The sequence below is a fragment of the Etheostoma cragini genome, chromosome 7 (assembly GCF_013103735.1).
Source record: "Etheostoma cragini isolate CJK2018 chromosome 7, CSU_Ecrag_1.0, whole genome shotgun sequence".
NCBI lineage: Eukaryota > Metazoa > Chordata > Actinopteri > Perciformes > Percidae > Etheostoma > Etheostoma cragini.
The window spans coordinates 26,159,506-26,177,144 of NC_048413.1; the positions used below are offsets into that span (position 1 = coordinate 26,159,506).

The 17,639-nt window shown below is 40.8% G+C and overlaps 5 protein-coding genes across 8 annotated transcripts in view; 2 read left to right on the top strand and 3 right to left on the bottom strand.

The window, feature by feature from the left end:
- LOC117947200 (tumor necrosis factor receptor superfamily member 14-like) overlaps positions 1 to 1,849 on the bottom strand; it is a 7,603-nt gene extending 5,754 nt beyond the window's left edge. For all 4 annotated transcript variants that reach the window (XR_004657181.1, XR_004657182.1, XM_034875868.1 and 1 more), the window contains exons 1-2: positions 1,690 to 1,849; positions 1,467 to 1,559 (exon numbers count right to left, since the gene is read on the bottom strand). Coding sequence is in view for 2 of the 4 variants with exons in the window: in XM_034875868.1 (XP_034731759.1) it covers positions 1,467 to 1,559; positions 1,690 to 1,714 (118 nt within the window). In the remaining 2 variants the exon portion in view is untranslated. The remainder of the gene's footprint in view (positions 1 to 1,466; positions 1,560 to 1,689) is intronic.
- An 899-nt stretch (positions 1,850 to 2,748) lies between these two features.
- On the top strand, positions 2,749 to 6,937 carry haus7 (HAUS augmin-like complex, subunit 7). The gene is made up of 9 exons (XM_034875855.1): positions 2,749 to 2,833; positions 4,294 to 4,409; positions 4,506 to 4,576; positions 4,895 to 4,956; positions 5,070 to 5,260; positions 5,937 to 6,048; positions 6,301 to 6,513; positions 6,619 to 6,730; positions 6,809 to 6,937. The coding sequence occupies exons 1-9, from the start codon at positions 2,777 to 2,779 to the stop codon at positions 6,868 to 6,870; spliced, it is 996 nt and encodes a 331-aa protein (XP_034731746.1). The 5' UTR covers positions 2,749 to 2,776; the 3' UTR covers positions 6,871 to 6,937.
- Positions 6,938 to 8,698: 1,761 nt separating this feature from the next.
- Positions 8,699 to 9,439, bottom strand: mrpl49 (mitochondrial ribosomal protein L49). Its single transcript, XM_034875881.1, has one exon. It carries the CDS (start codon positions 9,411 to 9,413, stop codon positions 8,886 to 8,888), a length of 528 nt encoding a protein of 175 aa, XP_034731772.1. The 5' UTR covers positions 9,414 to 9,439; the 3' UTR covers positions 8,699 to 8,885.
- A 323-nt stretch (positions 9,440 to 9,762) lies between these two features.
- si:dkey-93l1.9 (uncharacterized protein LOC562339 homolog) lies at positions 9,763 to 11,867 on the top strand. The gene is made up of 3 exons (XM_034877791.1): positions 9,763 to 9,776; positions 11,220 to 11,414; positions 11,511 to 11,867. The coding sequence occupies exons 1-3, from the start codon at positions 9,763 to 9,765 to the stop codon at positions 11,587 to 11,589; spliced, it is 288 nt and encodes a 95-aa protein (XP_034733682.1). The 3' UTR covers positions 11,590 to 11,867.
- Positions 11,868 to 14,161: 2,294 nt separating this feature from the next.
- emd (emerin (Emery-Dreifuss muscular dystrophy)) overlaps positions 14,162 to 17,639 on the bottom strand; it is a 4,168-nt gene continuing 690 nt past the window's right edge. The window contains exons 2-7 of the mRNA XM_034875882.1: positions 17,517 to 17,595; positions 15,747 to 15,863; positions 15,414 to 15,454; positions 15,291 to 15,313; positions 14,781 to 14,840; positions 14,162 to 14,697 (exon numbers count right to left, since the gene is read on the bottom strand). Of these exons, the coding sequence (XP_034731773.1) occupies positions 14,508 to 14,697; positions 14,781 to 14,840; positions 15,291 to 15,313; positions 15,414 to 15,454; positions 15,747 to 15,863; positions 17,517 to 17,595 (510 nt within the window). The 3' untranslated portion in view covers positions 14,162 to 14,507. The remainder of the gene's footprint in view (positions 14,698 to 14,780; positions 14,841 to 15,290; positions 15,314 to 15,413; positions 15,455 to 15,746; positions 15,864 to 17,516; positions 17,596 to 17,639) is intronic.

The window sequence follows — 17,639 nt, forward strand, 5'->3', positions numbered from 1 at the left end:
CCCCCCCCCCCCGGTGTAAGAAGGAGAGGTACCGCAGGTCCTTCATCCCGTCTACTGCCAGACTCTAGCAGACCTGCACCACCTGATAGTGTTGTAGTTCTGGTCCTTTCTTCATTTAATCCCCACACTCTGTATAACTTTACCTGTATTTATATTTCCATTACAAGTACTTACTTTGTCAATATTATTTATGGTCACAGGTGAATATAACTTATAGTATGGTTACCTGCTTTTGCATTATTACTTTTATTACATATTCAATCTAATTTCAACGTCACTTACTTACACTGCAATATTGCTTCTTTTTTTTTTATGTACTATGGCAACCGCATTTTACTTTACAAAACCTCTATTTGACGCCACTTTACTTTCACTCTACCTTCTGCTCATTGTCTATAGTTTGCCTGTTTTTCTTGTGTGTTCACTTGTATGTTTGTTTTGGGTTTTTTTGCTGTTATTGTCGAGAATGCTACTGTAACAAAGGAATTTCCCCGCTGTGGGATGAATAAAGTATTATCTAATCTAATCTAAGCGATGTATTTACAGCATCTTTTTTTTAAGAAGAAAAAAAGAGCTTTAGAGTTCATGGAGTGGACAAAGATATCATGTTACTGTTTTATGAGGCAGCCACTGAATCTAACCACCAATTCCTCTTCCGGAGATCTTTGAGGAGGCGGTGAGGGTTTTAAAACCACCCCGGACCCGAATCACATCTTGAAGTGAGTATGAGCCGATGCCATCGGGCAGAAGTTACAGGTTACCAAACTACAAGCTGAACAGGTATTAATACTGAATAACAACAGATAAGTTGTGTATGTGCATCCCAGCTGCAGTGATGTGTGTGTTTTATCTTGTTACTAGGGTTGGGCGTAATGGGGCTGAAGTTAAGCATGGGTAATATATGTGGTACCTATCATAATGGTTGTAGGATTTGCAATATCTGACAGGGAACTGGTGAAATATTTGTTATATTTGATATGGTAGTGTTCAAGGATGCATTTGGGCATTACACACTACCAAGTTACTGGACACTGAATGAGTTAATGGGATGGCAAATGTGCAATCTGGACAGAATTAAGTGCCATATGAGGAGGAGGACGTGTTGTGGGCTTTCTTTTTATGTGTTTTTGTGCAATGGGTCGCCATTTTCACTTCTCGTGACTGCCCAACATGAATTTCTCCGATAGGAGACAAGAAATGCTCATCTCATCTTATTAAGACACAACCAAAGTGTTGACCAAAGGCCTGTGACGTTACAGATCAAAGCAGGTTGGTAAAATCACACACATATAAGGACGTACACACACATTCCTCACCGCTTATAGGCACAAATAAACCGAGATTAAACACATCAGGAGGAATCAAATGTCAGCGGCCATTACCAGTGTGTTTGGTGCTTTAATGTGAATAACATGCTAACTAGCTAACTAGCTAACTAGCTGGACACAGTGGTAGTAGTAATGTACCTTCGCTGCACATCGGACAGCACTGCCCATCCCTTGTTTCATATTCCTTTGGAAGACAGCCCAGCACTGGAACCAAGACTGCGGCGAGATAAACTGGGACAAGAAAACGGTTTTAGTTTCACTTCCTTAGGAATGTAGATAGATAGATGCCACATAGGTCTCCTAAGGCCTGCAGTAGGCTGAAGCCAGTCCTGGTACGGCACCGTCTGCACGAGATACTTACCCAACACCACCAGTGCCAAATGCATTATAACGCAGACTATCACATAGTTTTCTTAAATTTTTTTTTTTGTTGAATATATTGTAAACAACTAAATTAATTCAACAGCAATCTCTTTAACTGTCTATGGGAGGAGGAATTCCCCTTATTCCTGGGCGTGTACGCATAGACAGTTAAAGAAATGGACCGACGGATAGCCTACATGAGTCTATATAGTTCAATAAATAAATACGTTTTACGTCCTTTACTTAGGGGACTTTTTCTTTAAAGGTCTAAATGTATTTATTTCAGGGGAATTTCATTTCATAAGTCCACATTTGTTTATTTCAACCTCTATTTCTACTTCTTACAGTCAAATGGAATTATCTCACAGATTCAGACTAAAAAAAAGAAATTCCCTTATCACCAGACACTAAAGGAAATAAAAAGTCCGGACTCACGCCAGTCGGACCACACCACAGCAATTTTGCGATAATCAACATATTACTAGACAATCCTATACTTATACATCATGATATCCAATGGATTTTCATCACCTAACTAAATATGCCCATGAAAAGATAAAGTGCAGGTTTTTTCTCTTCATTCACTGCAAGTCCAAACTGTTAGAAAATTCTGCAGCACATATGTCAGTCTGTAAATTAAATATTACGCTGGTTGGGACATGATAATCTCCTCGAACTGCTGTCAGGTATCCCGTCGGAAACCTCTTCCTCTTCGACTCGTTACCTCATAACGAATAATCAAGTTTCACGCAGGTGAGATAGTCTCGGATCCCACAAAGGACAACAGATGTCGATGTTTTGTTCCAGCCTTAATAGACAAAGGCTAGATATATTATACATAAAACCACTTGATAATGTATAAATCTATTTTTCAATTCCAATGGATTTTCATCACCTCATTTATTATTTTTTCATTTTTGTTCCTTCCACCCTGAGTCCACACTCCAAAGCAGTTGGGGGCGATAATGCACCCGGAAGTCTTTTGCCAACCAACCTTTAATTTCAAACGAAGAAGAACGAACATCACAAAAGAAGAAGAAGAAGAAGAAGAAGAAGAAGAAGAAGAAGAGCGACGTGCTTGGCAAATGGCGGGTGCTTTGAAAGAACAACAACTTGTGCGACATGTTTATGCTGCCTTGCAGGTAAAAGAAGTTAAAGTAACAGACACAACATTTTAGTTTAATCATAGTGCGTGCTTTCCGGAAGTTTGGTTGATGTTGTTTCTTATCACAAGTAGCATTTCTGCTCCTGTTAGTTTTGGGCTGCTAACGTTAGCCATAACGTTAGATGTTAGCATTGCATACGTTCCTGCTGCGCGATGTGTCCACAAAGCATCAATAACAACAGTAATTCAAACCCGTTACCCAGCAACGGGTTATATATCCGAAGATGACTCAATTACAACCAAACGTTATCATTATTAGGACGTGATGGAGCGCAGACCTGCACGTGCCTTATGTTTTGGGGGTGGCAGTAGCTCAGTCAGTAGGGTTGGGAACCGGAGGGTCGCTGGTTCAAGTCCCCATACGGACCAAAGTATGGTGGTGGACTGGTAGCTGGAGAGGTGCCAGTTCACCTCCTGGGCACTGCCAGGGTGCTCTTAAGCAAGGCACCAAACCCCCAACTGCTCCGGCGCCTTTCCATGGGCAGCCCCCCCCCACTCTGACATCTCTACATTAGTGCATGTAAAAGTGTATACATGTGTGTGTAATTCAGGCTTATAATAATATATATAATTAATAAATTATATATTATTATTATTATTTAGAGTAGAAGACTGTTGAGCACCTTCAACACATACAGATGTTAAGCAAGACTCCAGATATTATCTTACTTTACCCTGTAAGCAGGCCTACTTATTCTAGAAAGGCGGAACTTCATTTGACATGTCTTTCCTCGACAATCACAAGCTGTTCATATCGTCTCATATGCAGGTTACACATATACACAAATAGAGCTTAACAGTCCATGCCCTTCCTCCGAGAGACCTTCCGGAAGTAAATTTCCCATTCATTTTTCCCATTGATGTCTGGAAAAATCCGTATGTAAAGAGTTTTGGACCATGCCTTAGGCTAGCCAGCTACAACGTGACTCCTAAGCACACAACATATCATTTTGAGTGTAAAAACGAACAGAAAATCCAAGAAAACTCAAAGGTACGAGACTGCGCAGAGCGTGATACATCACATCTGAACGTGACATTAAGTCTAATACATTGGGTAAGGGCGCCATCAGATAATAATACTGAACAATACTTAACAAAGAAAATACGAGATATAAACTTTTAGGGTTTTATTAATTCTGCAAATTCAAAACAAATACTGAATGAATATGTTCTTATCATTTTGGTAAATATTTATCTTGAAAAAATTTACAGTATGTCTACAGTTGTCAAAAATGGTACAGTACATCCAAAACATTCAGCACGCTACCCGACCCAAAGCCTTGACGACTCGTCAGAAATACATGGAATAAGGAAAGGTTTATTCCCATGAACCCCATTCATATTATTATTATCCCCACTGTCCCTTGCTGTGTGTTCCTGCAATAAGAGAGTAATGGACTACATCCTAAATATCCTCTCTGTGTTGTCTTTGTTGAGGCTGCGTCCTGTCCCTTGGTGGAAGGTCTGTACCTACAGGAAGCAGACAGCATGCTGCAGCTGCTGTGTACTCCCTCTCAGCACCGCACCGACATACTGGCATGGATCTGCAGCAGGTACAATAAGCGACACAGAACCCTGTTCTCATCCATCAAACATTATTTGAATATAAAGTGACTCCCTCGGCCCTCTCTTGTCCTGTCACTTTACAGTATCAACCCAAACTTTGCCAATTCCAAGACCACAGCAGTGGGATTCAAAGGCCCAGATGTTTTGACCAAAGGTAACGGTGTCTGTCGGTCAAAGGCCAACTTTCCTACACAGAATCAGCTTTATTTGCCAGATATGAGGACACATACGAGGAATTTGGCTTTGGATCGTATTGCTCACAATGCGCTTACTCATACAAAACAAACAATATATACACACTGCACAGGCTGAGACTATAGGGCAGCACACGCTTAACAGGCTTGCGTGTCTTTTGATAGACACCTAATGGAAGACAATGTAATAACCTCATTGTGTGCCCATGCACTAGTTTATTTTTGTTACCCTTTAAATCAGCCCCTGATACTGCTGTGGTCTGTTTTTGTACAAACAGAAATGGCTGTCCTCGGGCAGGAGCTGATGCTGTGCAAAGCAGATGATCTGGACCTGATCAGGGTGAGAGGTTGCATTAAATCAGTGTAGACATAATCTATTTTATATATATAAAGATATGCATTGTCACAATAAAATGAAATGTCCTGTTTTGCTTGTCAAAACTATTTATCCAGGGTGATGTGAGTCCTTACTTACAGCTTCGGTTCCTCGAGCAGCTTTTAACTTTGATACCAGGCTGCAAGCAGACCGCTGTGCACAGGGCGGATCAAGAGATGCTGCTGAACGAGCTCTACGCCGCGGAGAATCTGCCTCACCTCACACAAATGCTGAAACCCACACTCGACCCCTGGCCTGCACACATCAAGTACGTAAGCTGCCCTAGGTTATCCTGTTGCACACACGTTTTGGGCCCTATCTTGCACCCGCCGCAGTGCAAAGCCGGACGCAAGTGTCTTTGCTAGTTTAAGACCGACGCAGTTGTCAATTTCCCGTTCAGGACCGATGTTGTTTAAATAGCATGCACCTGCACCCATCTATGTGCCCCGGGGTGTACACTGTGCTTGTTGCATACACACATGGACACGCAACAAACTATACCAACTCTATATTACAATGTGAAATAGTATCGTGATATGATCTGCTCGCAGGCTTTCACTTGACGCACGTGCAGATCAGTTTCTTCGTCAAGATACAAACGTGCCTGGCTCTTAAAGGGAATGGGAGAGGACGCAGCTTGTTATTGGATGTTATGCCCAAAGCACACCTATGATTAATTAAGACAATAAGTACAAGCCTTTTGAACCGTGTGCTCGGCACACAGACCCTTTTTTCTGCCATCAAACTAGCAAAAGTGGATTCGTACACACCCTAAACGCACCTGCGCCAGACGCTTCACGCCGTGCGCTTAGATCGTTAAAATAGGGCCCTACATCCCATCCTCTGTTTAATCTGCTGTATGTTGTCTCACTCTTTTGAAATGTACTTCCAATAAGAGACTGATTTGGAGATGTTTGGTCTTACTGCTTTTCCTCGCTGCACAGGGCTTTACACAAGGCCACCAAGTCCTCCTCTAAGCCCAGTAGAGAGGGGGGTGCTGACGTTGCCACCCTTCTACAGCTGACTCAGTCCACACTGGAGCAGCTACAGTCAGAGGTATGGGGTTCACATGACCGTCAGTGAGTCCTGCAGCATTAGAGAGCCTTTAACTGTAACAGGGTGTCCATGCTGAATTTCTACAATGTGAATTAAAAATATAATTTTTCACACACTGAAAGGTAATGATCAGATGTGATTCTTTAAATAGCGGTATAATAATGCACAACACCAAGCCCATAGATTTGGCTGAAGGTCATTGCAGTACTGATTACTCTCTGTGTTGTTCTCTTCGTCCACTGTTCTCCTCAGTGTGAATTCCTGAGCAGTGAGGCTCAGAGCCCCGGCGTCCTCTCTCCGAGCTCGTTGCGTGTGGCGGCCTGCGACCTCCAGGTGTTGATGACTACTTTCAGCCATGTTTTTGAAACGGACATGAGATCTTACTGCAGCAGAGATCCCCCCCGCTTCAGCACAGAGACCGATGCCTTCCAGAGAATACACCAACTACTGCTGGCCTTCATCACGGTACGCCCACGTTGTCGTAAATGGGTGAAAAGAATTCAACATGGCCCGAAATGTAGAAAAATAAGTCATGCTCACCCTTTTTCTCTTGTGCGTCTTGTTTTCCAGGAGATGGAAATGCTGAAGGAAGTATCCGAAGCTGCAGTATCCATGAAAGAGGACGTCAACCAGCTGCAAACACAGCCTTGCTACTGGAGCCGAGGAGATAAGCGTAACTTACGTAAGGGAATGTTCTCTTTCACGTGCCAACTGGTTTCTTGCACATTGGTAAATCTTTGATCCTTTTTTTTTTTTCCAGCCGACCAATTGAAGGAACTTACACGCCGAATAAGAGACTTTTCCTCCCTTCTTAATTCCTGATGGCATCCTTGACACCTCGCAGTGCGCACGCACGCGCACACACACACACACACACACACACACACTCTGTTCAAAAACATCCAACCATCAGGGTAAATGTTGATTGACTGCTGGAGTGATCAAAGCAACAGAATGTAGTAATAATGGGAGAGTCTGATCTATTGTTGTTGTTAAAATGTCAAATGACAAACAGAATTGTGACCAAAAATGAGTTTGATGTTTGATTTTACAAAGGTTGAAGGTGCACTAAGCGATGTCACACATTTATTAGGTTACTTTTTTTTTGTCACATACAGCCCACATCTCCTCACTATCCTTCCCCCTGAACACACTATAAAAAAACGCGGTCTCTGTAGACAGCACAGGCTTAACAAACGGCAAAACATCAAACTCGGCCAACCTGCCCCACGAACCATAAGTGTTCCAGCCTATAACCGACAAGTCATCGCTGCAGCAGCGTTTGCACGTAGGCTCCTCCCACAATGCCCGTCCATGACCCAACCAACTCCTTTTTTCTGGTTATAGGTTGTTATGGCTCGTGGTGCAGGTTGGTGCGGTTTGTTTTAATGGAGCCCGAGCGGTCTACAGAGACCGCGTTTTTTTGTTGCGTTCAGGGAACAGGCAGCAAACGGTGACATGTTTGCTGTGTGTGACAAAAAATATTTGTTATAGCCTAAAAAATGCGCAACATCGATTCGAAACGCTTTTAAACCGTAAACGGCATCAGTTGCTCTGAAACATATTAGCAGAACTCGTGTGCGTATCAATCTTAGAACTAAAACTGTGTATTACTCTTAACTTGAGTATGCCTAAGGGGGTTAGGCCGTTTTTTTGTAATCATAGCAACACTTTATTCCATGGAGTTAATGAGTGTCTACACAGTAATAGGCAGAAGGGTTTGTTTTGATTGTAAAATCAGAATTCAACGTCCCTCCTTTCTCCCCGCCCCAACTCATATTATCCTTTGCACTTCTCTAAATGTTCATATCGTATTACTGAATAAATTTAAGTTTTAAATTTCAGTGGTAACAGGTGTGACACTGTGATGCTTCATTTATTGTGAGGTTGTTCCGATTGATCGCTCACTGAACGTTATCGGCCGATAAAGGCTATAAATAGCTTGATGGGTGGTCTCCATAAAGGCCGATCAGATGACACACTACTCGAAAGAAAAATTGTTACCACTACGGATAAAGTGTCTGCATTGATCGAAAGTGACATTTTTTAGATTTTGAGCTAGGACAAAAAGCGAAACAATTACTGATATATTCTCTAATCACGTGACTGTGTCATGGCTTCTATTGTCAGTTCATTACACCAGGACGAGCCGGAAATACTTCACACCTCATGCCTTTTTATCTTGACATGCAATTTAGTTTTCTTTGCTCTGCACTTTTTAAGTACACTTTCAGTTTGTAAACTAACAAAGATAGTTGTTTTTGTAATTTATTTCAAAATAAGGCTGATTTGTTAAACTCTACGCTGTTTAAGGTGAGTTTCTAATAGAGGAAGTAGAATGCTGAACGTTTCCTGTCAATACAAGTAAACAATTCACAATACATTATCTTATGTTACATTTAATAAATAGACTTAAAAATAATATATGTTAAATATCAAATAGACCTGGTGACCGGCATCAACCAATACTGCTTCCAGCAACTGGCTATTTTTAAATATCTCCCCTTTTAGTTTAGTTCTTTGTAGTTTTTTGTATTCAGATAATTATTTCTTACATAGACAATATTTGTATAGTATATACGTATTGTTTGTATTCCCCAACGAGAGCATTGTATGTTGCCTTTCTAAATAAAAGAAATCATAACAGGAAGTGGGCTATGCTTTTATATTTAATGTCCCATGATTACATTTCATACACGTATGTACACTAGTTGATCCCATGACTTCAATAAACTGGCAGTAAACGAAGCTGTCCTTCCACGTGGATTGAAATAGGTTTTAAAGTAGGCTACAGTAGGACAATGTTTCCAGCAGTAGTCCTCTCCATCCCCCCCCAGTCAGAAGCCTTTGCCTGCCAGCCATTCCTTCAGCTCAGTTTCGAAGTGACCTTTGACCTTTAGTGTCCTGGTGACCTCGTTGACCTGTGTGGGCAGCTCTTTCCCCGTCAGCTCCTTCAGGTATTGCTTCACGTCCTTCTCCAGAGCCCAGATGTCCCCCTCCACCTTCCGTACGAGCGTTGTCCTGCGGCTGCCGTGGGTCAGGTCGGAGTAGACCGGGATGTTGTGCATGCGGGAGCGGCGGATCATGTAGGGCAGAGGCGGCGGGGAGTCCGCCGGAGGGGTCCAGCCGGACGGGGTCGGACCGGCGTGTCTAGGCGGAGCGGGGACCCGGGACGGCGGGATGAGCCGCTCTACGAACCTGTATTCCTCCGTGGACTCTGTTAGACCTGTGGCCCTCTTGTTCGCTTCTGGAGCGGCGTTACAAACACACCTGAGGCCGACAGCCGTGGCAGGAGGTCCCGGGCTGAAAGCTCCTCGCAGCGCGCTGCGGAGCACGGTGGACCGGAGGGCTAGGCAGGCCGCCATCTTGTGTAACACGTAAAGAAGCAGGCCCGGAAATAGTTAAGCACTTCCTGTTCCGGCTCATGTGTCAAATGGTTCCAGATCATAGATATTTAGAGATCAAATAAAGATTTAAGTTTCCTACTGTGTGTCCACATTCGTCAATAAATCAATTTTTTCCTCGCCTCGAGAATATACATAACAAATCAACATTATCAAGAAAAAAATAATTCATAGGAAAAAACAAAATAAATAATAAATGCAGGGGGCTATCTCAAATTACGTTAAAAACTTCAAGTAAAACCAAATCATGGGCATATCCATCCTTAACCCGTTTCAGTGACTTGTACAAAAGGTTTAGCTCATTCTTCCAATGGATCAGGGAGGGTTTGGTCTTCAAATATCTGCATTTATGTGTAAAATGTTTTCCTAAAAGCATCAAATTGTTGAGGTACAAATCTCCCTTCTTATCTTCAACAAAACCGCCAAACCTTATGTAGATCACTGTCAGAGGAGGCATCCCGATCTCCCTGGTCTGTAAACAGCTCTGCAGATCTTTCCAGAAGGATTGCACGGACTCACAGAAAAATTACATGTTCCAGATTCTCAATTTCACAAAAAACACAGATATTTGTCAAAATCAAAATTGAATCTCAGTCTTAAGAATTCATTTGTTGGGTACATTTCATCTAAAATTTTAAAGCTAACCTCTTTCATTCTCTTGTCATGCGCGATGTATGTCATTTATGCAGGTCTTGTCATGGAGGCATTAACAAAACAAGTCTTGTCCCCAGTCATATGTTTTTTATGTGCAAGATGTCTATATATTGATATGTTTATATAAATATATTTATTTCCCTGTGTAAATCTTTATAAATAAATCTTTTTTTTCTTACTCCTCTGCCAAAACATAAAAATACTATATCATCAATTAGATATTACTTGCAAGATCAAATCTCATATTCATAAATCATTTGTTGTTGTGCAGCCTATATGTTTACCAGCATCGCTCTTTCTACTACATAACAGAACATGAGTAGATGTTTCACAGTTTGTTGTTTTCTGCAGGTTCCACACAGTCCAGTCCCATGTTTTAGTCCACAATGTCCCAGTCCCACTAAAAGTTTATTCTTTACACTATTTTGATGAGAGACCTGATGTCTGTTTCACTTTCTTAGCCTTACATGTAGCTCTCAACCTTTTATATTCTGTTGCTTTGTTGCTTTGTTTGGTCCTTTTTATTAAGGCTGTGTAGTGTAGAAAGAAAATGACGCGTTTTGCAAAACAAGGCATTTTCTCCTCCAGGGGAAACAGGATATGAGACGATGCTACTGTTTTGATTTGGCAAGACGTTGTCACACTGTTACTGACTGTGAAAACTGTTGTTGTCGCTTGATTATTCCACACCAGCCTTGTCGGTCTGACCGAGACTAAAGAGAGCATCGGTGCATTTGTTCTCCTCAGGACTTTTTCTGCCAACTTTATTAACACCTTTCTTTAATTTCCTTGCGGGAGTCATCCCAAAGGGATTAATAAAGCTAAGTCTAAGTCTTCTTTACAACTCAGACAGACCGTCCTACTTTTAGTAGTCAGATACTTCACTCTTCTGTGATTTGAATACTCTATTTGAAATGTAAAAACATATGACATTTCATTTTTTTATCTACAAGTGTGTAGCCGACATCAACTGTTTCATACCAATAATTAAAATGTCATTTTAAATCACCATCTCTTTTTTTGTAATCCATAACTAAACTTTCTTGTCCAAATCATCAGTTTCCTTAAATAAAACCTTCCAATTCTTTTTTCCACCCTCTCTTTGCTCGTCAGCTTTTCACGTAGCTCATTAAGTCGTGTCGTTGTGTCGTTGTGCGACTGTGTGCCAGCAGTGAAGTGTGATCTGAACGACGAGAGTAAACACGTCACGTTGAACCGGATGAACAACGTAGCGACTGTGCTCGTCTTGTTCACCGTCCTCATTAACGTCTTCATCACAGCGCTGGGGCATGAGGAAGATGCTGTCAGGTACGCCATTACAGAACACACACACACACACACACACACACACACAGCAGGCTCTCTTACTGTTGTAAAGTCACGTCACCTTGTTTTTCTTACCAGGTCATCAGGGTCTCCAGTGATGTCAGAGCCTCCGCTCCCACCTCTGCCTACTGACCTGGACATGGCTGTTGGCCTTTAGACCGTCAAAATAAGATCTCAAAGCCTCGAGATCTAAAGGGTTATAGCAGGACAGCAGTCTTTTCTTAACATCTGTATCGGCTCCTTGCAGTGAAGGAGAGCGAGTCCTGGACTCAGACTCAAGTTGCTATTCTCTGGACTCGTGACTCGATTTGGACTCGTACACCTATGACTTAGACCTGGACTTAAGGATTTAGGAAATTGGGCTTGAGCATTCATGAAATCGGAAGTTGGATGAAGTTTCTGACAACTTGTATTTGTCATAGGCAGTGATGGAGTACTTGAAGTCTTTACACTGGCTTCCTGTGCCTCAAAGAATTGATTTCAAAGTATTTTTGCTAGTTTATAAATCACACAACGGTTTAGGTCCAGAATACATTTCTGATCAGCTACTACACTATGACCCCCCCCCAGACCTCTCAGGTGGTCTGGGACATGTCTGCTACCACACTATGACCCCCCCAGACCTCTCAGGTGATCTGGGACAGGTCTGCTACTACACTATGACCCCCCCCAGACCTCTCAGGTGGTCTGGGACAGGTCTGCTTTCTGCCCCCAGAGTCAGAACTAAACAGGGTGAAGCAGCTTTCGGTTTCTATGCTCCTCATATCTGGAATAAACTCCCAGAAAGCTGCAGATCCGCTGCTACTCTCAGTTCTTTTAAATCATTTCTTTTTGATGTTGCCTCTCTTGAAATTACTGTTCTTTTCTTTAATGTTTAATTTCTTATGCTGCACTGTAACTTTTATTCTTGTGTTTTATGTGTCTTAATGTTCTTATTTTTAATTCACGTGTTTTATCCGTTTTTATTTTTTAACTGTTTTTTTTAACTGATTTTGAGTAAAGCACTTTGATTTGCCCTGTTAATGAAATGTATAAAATGCATTTATAGCAGCTACATGTTCTATTATTCAAGCCATTTGATGAAAATAATGCCTACAAAGCTGTACATCATTTAGGAAAAACAAGACAGATGCCAAGGGAAAGAATGACCCTGTAGAGCCCACATCCTGTTTTATAGCTAACTCTTCATCATTCTGAAACCAGAACACAACACAAGTTTAGGATTTTCACTCCTGGTCTGATGTTACTATTTTTTAATTACATAACATAAGTTGGAATTTGGTATTAACAGCATTTAGTAGAGTTCACAGAATTAATGTCAGTATTTCCCCAGTAACAGAACTTTTGCTCTGTTGGTTTTGCCGGTCCAGTCAGAGAGACTGAGATAAATGACAGGAAGTTGAAGTTATTTTAAAACTCTATAAGATTGGCGACTTTTCAGAAAGCATTTCGGGCTGGAGCCCAAGAAGCCGCCCTATTTTTGTTTTTTTGCCAAAGTATTTTAAGCTTTTATACTGTAAATATAACAGCGCTTCTGATCAAATGTCAGGATTAGTTGAATTAAGCTTAAGTTGTGTAACAAAATAAATCAATTAATTATTTGCTCTCAATCCACATTATTAAAATTTTTTTGCATCTCCACTGTATTGTTTTACAGAAAACTCAAACACTCGAAGGAGCTGGGGACCTTTTTTCATTTATTTAAAAAAAAAGAAATCAACACATTTAGAAACTGCCTTTGGTTTTAGACGTGATATAAAAGACAGCCTCAGTTCATAAATCGGCTGTCCTGTAATCATCATGTATATGGCCCAAATAAGAACAAATCACATATGCTAGAAAACAGCTGCATTTAAAAAAAAAGAAACAGATACACTACATATCTGTGTTTTAGATGGAAAACAAAGTGCAACAAACAGAAAACAAAAAAGCAAAGAAATTAAAAAGGAGAGGGCTAGCATTATTCTCGTTTTTTCTTGAAAAGACCACAACCATTTCTTTATCTCCTCGGCTGCATGGTGTTCGTCAAAGTTACTCAACTTAAAGGTCACATGACATGGTCTCTCTCTTTGGATGCTTTTATATAGACCTTAGTGGTCCCTAATACTGTATCTGAAGTCTCTTTTATGTAGACCTTAGTGGTCCCTAATACTGTATCTGAAGTCTCTTTTATATAGACCTTAGTGGTCCCCTAATACTGTATCTGAAGTCTCTTTTATATAGACCTTAGTGGTCCCTAATACCATATCTGAAGTCTCTTTTCCAAAATACACCCTTGGTGCAGAATTATAGCATCTAGAGCCAGTGAGTCTGTAGTCTTGTGACCTCATAAGGGGGAAGATTCCAGATCGGGGTCCATCTGAGCTTTCATTTTCTCAAAGGCAGAGCAGGATACCCAGGGCTCAGTTTACACCCATCACCATTTCTAGCCACTGGGGGACCATAGGCAGGCTGGGGGTATTCATATTAATGTTAAAAAACTCATAAAGTGACATTTCCATGCCATGGGACCTGTAATATTTTAGACTGCTTTGGTTTTTTTGTCAGACAGAGAGTGTGTACGGTTCTGTGAAAGTGCCTCTTGCCACAACTAATGTGCATTCTTTGAAAGACTTACAACAATGAAAAGATCAAAAGTTACATTATTGAGGGACATTATTTCAACCTTCAATCTCAAGGTTGTTTCCTAATATATAAAGTTATGTATTTTTTGTGATCAATTTTTTTTATTTATTTAACAAAAGTACAAAACATTGGGCCAGATGACGGTTGTTTCCTAATATTGTTATATGTATTAATTATAAAAACAAAAACCCCACCCATTGGGGGGTTGGACGGGGGGGTGGGGGGTGGGGGAGACGTAGAATATAAAGGTTGGAGAAACACCGACGACACACACACAGATGAGTAAGACATGTTGGTTGGATACACAGCCTATAATGTGTCTGGCTTTGGTCATTTTACTGATTCGATGACATGAAGAAAAATAGAAAAACTGACAGAATTTAAAGGTTTATAAGACCTTTGTGTTGGAATGGGGGAGAAATAAACCTGACATCCTAACAATGAGTCAGATTATTGGATCGCAAATGGGTTTTCGTTACCGTTCAGACGGCAGTAGGAGTAGTAGAGGACAGCTGCTAACACGGCTAGCAGCAGCAGCAGTCGGACCACCTTCCACATGCCGCCTCCAGACCTTCTGACCGGCTCCTCGGATCGTACTGTGCTGTGATTGGCTGCTCGGTTAGTGCTCTGGATGGGGGGCCTGAAGCACAGGATGGAAGGTATTTAGGACAGGTGATGAACGTGTTTGCTCAGACACGCCGCTAGTTTATAGTAGAGACTCACTCTGGGTCTCGGTCGGACTCCTTGTCTTCATCTGGCTCAACGTTGCCTCTTCGTTTCAGCCTGAATGGAAGAACGTTTTATATGGTCAAAGTTGGTGTGTGTGAGTGTGTGTGTGTGTGAGTGTATGTGTGTGTGTTATGTCATGATACAATATTATTGCAATGATAAACATATTGCAAGATTTTGTCATATTTTGCAATGTATTGCTTTTTTTCCAACTTCAAATTGTTCCCAATTTCAAATTATATCCCCAAAAAGAAACTGCGTCAACATCTGTTTATCAATAATAACAAATGTCTCTGTCTGTTCACCTCACTTCCATTTTACTGCTGCAAAATGGGATTATCAAGCAGACAAGCTGACCACCACATATATAATAATAGATCCATACTCGGCGTCTATGTATCGATACAGCATTGCCACGAAAACATATTGCGATACTATGATGTATCATATTCCACCACATCCCTAGTATGTGTGTGTGTGTGTGTGTGTTAAATCTGCACTTACATGTCCGAATACACCGCTTGAACCTGTGAAAATAAAAGCAGGATAAGTAGTGAGATTATTTACAGTTATAGAGCAGAGATATTTGGCACAAACACAGAGGGTAAGCGGACAATCAGGTCTCACCGGACTGGGCTGGCGGTATGTGATGTAGGTAACTTCTTCCGCTGTAAAGAAGAAGAAGAAGAAGAAGAAAAAAAGACATTAGCATGGCCCGGTGGCGCAGTGGTTAGCACTTCTGCCTCACAGGAAGTTGGGCAGGGCCTTTCTGTGTGGAGTTTGCATGTGTAGGATACCTCCCACCATGAAGACACGCATGCCACGTAACTAAAAGTACTAAAAGTAGGAGTAGACGTTTGCAGAATTTAGGTGAAAGTGAATAACAACAAGGAGATTTTCAAGAACCACAAATGAACGATCAACCGTAAAGGGTCTATAAATGACCGAAGAGCTCCCTACCTTCCTCTCTGTAGTAGGTCTTATCGGGCGAGCGTTCCACCGGAGCGCTCTTCATCGCCTTTTCAGCGCCCTTCATCGCCTTTTCCAGCTTCTTCTCGTACAGCTTTCGAGTAGAGTCTACGTTGACACAAACACATTAACAGGGCTTCGTTATGCAACGATGGCGGGATGCACGGACGCGGGGGCCTCGATATTCAGTACAAATAGGCATTTGTCGATATTCAAAATATAGATATGTTGCAATTGTCTTTTTTAATGTTTTTATGCATCAGGAAAAGCCAACCAAATGTTGTGTTATTGTTGATGGATAATTACAATAAAGCTACTTTGACTATCCTCACCACAGAAAACAAAAATACACACAATATAACGAGTCTGCATCTTCTGTTTGTTGGAGGGAATTTGGAGAATTATAACATGGAGTTTCATTCAAGTTCAAACAAATCAAAACTGTTCAATTAAGTTGGTGTATTATGAATTATTGTATTATACTCTTTTCTATTATATATTATCATAGTAATAAAACAGATGCGTACTTAAAAAAGACATTGGACCCAAAGGGAAGCAAAGTAGCAAACGGAAAAATGTAAAGAACAAGAGCAAATGGCTGTGTGATTTATAAAATCATGGAGGCATTTTTTTCCATTAAATATATATTTTTACTTCTCTTTTATTTCCCTATTCTTACGATATTAATTCTCAGTCTTATAGCTTCAACTATTAAAACATGATGAAGTAGCATTTTTTTTTTGTTGGTTTTTTATTAATTTGTACATTAATTAACATTTCTGTAAATGCACCAGAATTAGCCAAAAGGTTATTTTTCATCCGTTGTCCCTGGATACATCTTAAAATTGTCTACCTAAAAAAAAAAATAACAATAACAAGATTACAGTTCCCGTTGATAAATACAGTGTACAAACGTCCACAGTTAGGAGCAGCAATGGCATTTGTTGGAGCCTTAATGTATCTTGGTTTTGTTTATTAGCATGTTGGGGACATGAATATGTATGTATGCAGTATTGTGTTTGATCACTGGGTGGAGTATTCTCTCTGGAAATGGGTGAGAAAGGTGAGAAAGGTGAGAAAGGTGAGAAAGGTACACAGGTGTGTGACAAACAGCTATTTACCATTTCAGCGTGGTCAGAGGTATTTTGGGTTGCACAATAAGAGGAAAATATCTAATTGCAATTAATTTGACTGATACTGCGATTGCGACATTATTCACGATATTTGAGGGAATGATAATTTTTATATCATTATTTTAATTTTCTAAATACATTTTCTTTTAATTAAAAAATAAAATAAAATGACTATAGTGTGATTTTAGCATCAAGCTTTCCTTTTCTGTCTGGACGTCTCTGCAGCAACACAATAATGTCAGAATGGTTTGACACATATTTAGCCTTTAACAAATATATGCTGATATAGATATACGGCCATTTGGATAGTGCACTGCAAAGTGTGATTTTGATAACATTGGGATTAGTTGAGCAGCCATTGTGGTATTGTTTCATTTGTATTTAATTGGAAATCTAAATGAAACTCACCTGAAGTGAAACGGACTATGTAAAACCTGTACTACGGGAAGCATAACGTCGCTGAGTGATTGAGTCACAGCACTCAGAGTTTGACATTGGTTGATTGACAGCCTAGAACACGGGTCAGAGGAATGTCTCCCTTTCTCGCACCACACTGGCCTGATGCAGGTCAGGTTAAAAGAATCTACTACCCTATATATGAGGTAGTTAATGTGGGCACTCTTCTTACCGACTATGGGTCCATGTTTGATGCCATATTCAGCGAGCAACTTGCTGATCTCCTCATTACTTTTCTCACTCAAAGACATCTGCAGATTGATAGAGAGAGAGAGAGAGAGAGCGAGAGGGAGAG